Source organism: Sphaeroforma arctica, assembly GCF_001186125.1.
Source record: "Sphaeroforma arctica JP610 unplaced genomic scaffold supercont1.7226, whole genome shotgun sequence".
In the NCBI taxonomy this organism is placed as follows: Eukaryota; class Ichthyosporea; order Ichthyophonida; genus Sphaeroforma; species Sphaeroforma arctica.
Genome location: NW_014033332.1, coordinates 1 through 1,478, shown reverse-complemented (window position 1 = coordinate 1,478; position 1,478 = coordinate 1). Strand labels below are relative to the sequence as shown.

General features: G+C 39.4%; 1 protein-coding gene across 1 annotated transcript; it reads right to left on the bottom strand.

Annotated features, from left to right (window-relative positions):
- Positions 1–714: 714 nt before the first annotated feature.
- On the bottom strand, positions 715–1,397 carry SARC_16025 (hypothetical protein; the record flags this gene model as incomplete). The annotated part of the gene is made up of 2 exons (XM_014289858.1): positions 715–778; positions 1,319–1,397. Coding segments are annotated over 2 exons (143 nt in total), but the record flags the coding sequence as incomplete, so codon positions are not given.
- Positions 1,398–1,478: the final 81 nt, after the last annotated feature.

Below are 1,478 nucleotides of genomic sequence, written 5' to 3'. Positions count from 1 at the left end.
TATATGAATTTAGGTATATGTATTTTATCCACGAGTACGTAAATAACTCCATATGAGAAACACATTATGTCTAGACATATCGCATATACAGAAGGTCGTATTTTTGGGTGCACGGGTGTATACCTTGATGATCATAGCGATGTCTTCCAGTCGATCTCTGGGTGTGATATGGAACACAGCACTGTGGCTGGTAGTAGCCCAATGGACACTGTCACTGTAAGTTGTGTGGGTCAGTTCGTTGGTATAGAGTTCAATATGGTGCGTCGTTTAGTGTGGAATAAACTCGGGGGGTCTTTTTTAGGGTTTTTAGGCTATGGTTTTGGTTTATAGATAGGGTTGAGAGGTGCAAGTTCTTGGAGGGGTGCATAGATCAGTAGTGTTAAAGTGCTCACAGCAGTGACTTTCGCAATGCTTTGATAATCAGGAATGGTTATAGGTTTTTTTTAAGGTGTAGAGGTTTAGGGTTTATGATCAGAATTGATTTTCCAAGAATATATGTCTGTCATTCAGGGAGATCATATCCATGAAACCCGTGTGATGGTATTATAGGATTAAACTAAAACCCGTGTGGTAGTTTGTTGGATTAAACTACTGGTGTCTCTCACTGTGGAATATAGTTTTGCAAACTTCTTCAGTCAGTTCAGGGTTTAGGGTTTATTGCCTCTTAATTGTTCTATTTTCAGGAGGCTATGATTGTAAAGTAGAAATTTTGTTCTACCCTAATTCACCGGACGCGTTGATATAATTGGCCTTTGTGTGGGTGATCAATTCATGTGTCCTATTACAGAAATCGGTTGACTTGGGCGGCAGAGGATGCGAATACCAAGGGCAAGGGATATATACATGCATGAACGTACAAATACAGCCAAGTAAAACAATAGACATTCTGATAGGTACACATGCATGAACGTACAAATACAGCCAAGTAAAAGAATAGACATTGATATAGTTACACATACATGAACATACAAATACAGCCAAGTAAAACAAAAGACATGCTTATAGTTACACATACACGAACGTACAATTACAGCCAATAAAACAAATGCCATTCAGATTGTTACACATACACGAACGTACAATTACAGCCAAGTAAACAAAAGACATTCAGATAGTTACACATGCATGAACGTACAAATACAGTCGAGTAAAACAAAAGACATTCAGATAGTTGCACATACACGAACGTACAAATACAGCCAAGACCAGAAATAATCAGGCATGTGAGTACTCATAAACGTGTTGTTCGTACAAATGTGCATAGTACACCCATATACATATGTCGGTATACAGTTTTACATGCATGGCCAATACTGACCTGGCACCGTTGACCTTCTCTCGTGTCTCGTCCGAGTTGAAGTCGAAGTGAAAGTCTTCCGAGATGCGCATATCATGCTCTGCAGAGGGCAATAGTGTGAGTTATATAACCGCACATATGCACTAAGTAGGGATATAGTGCGGGTCTAACAATCTCACTG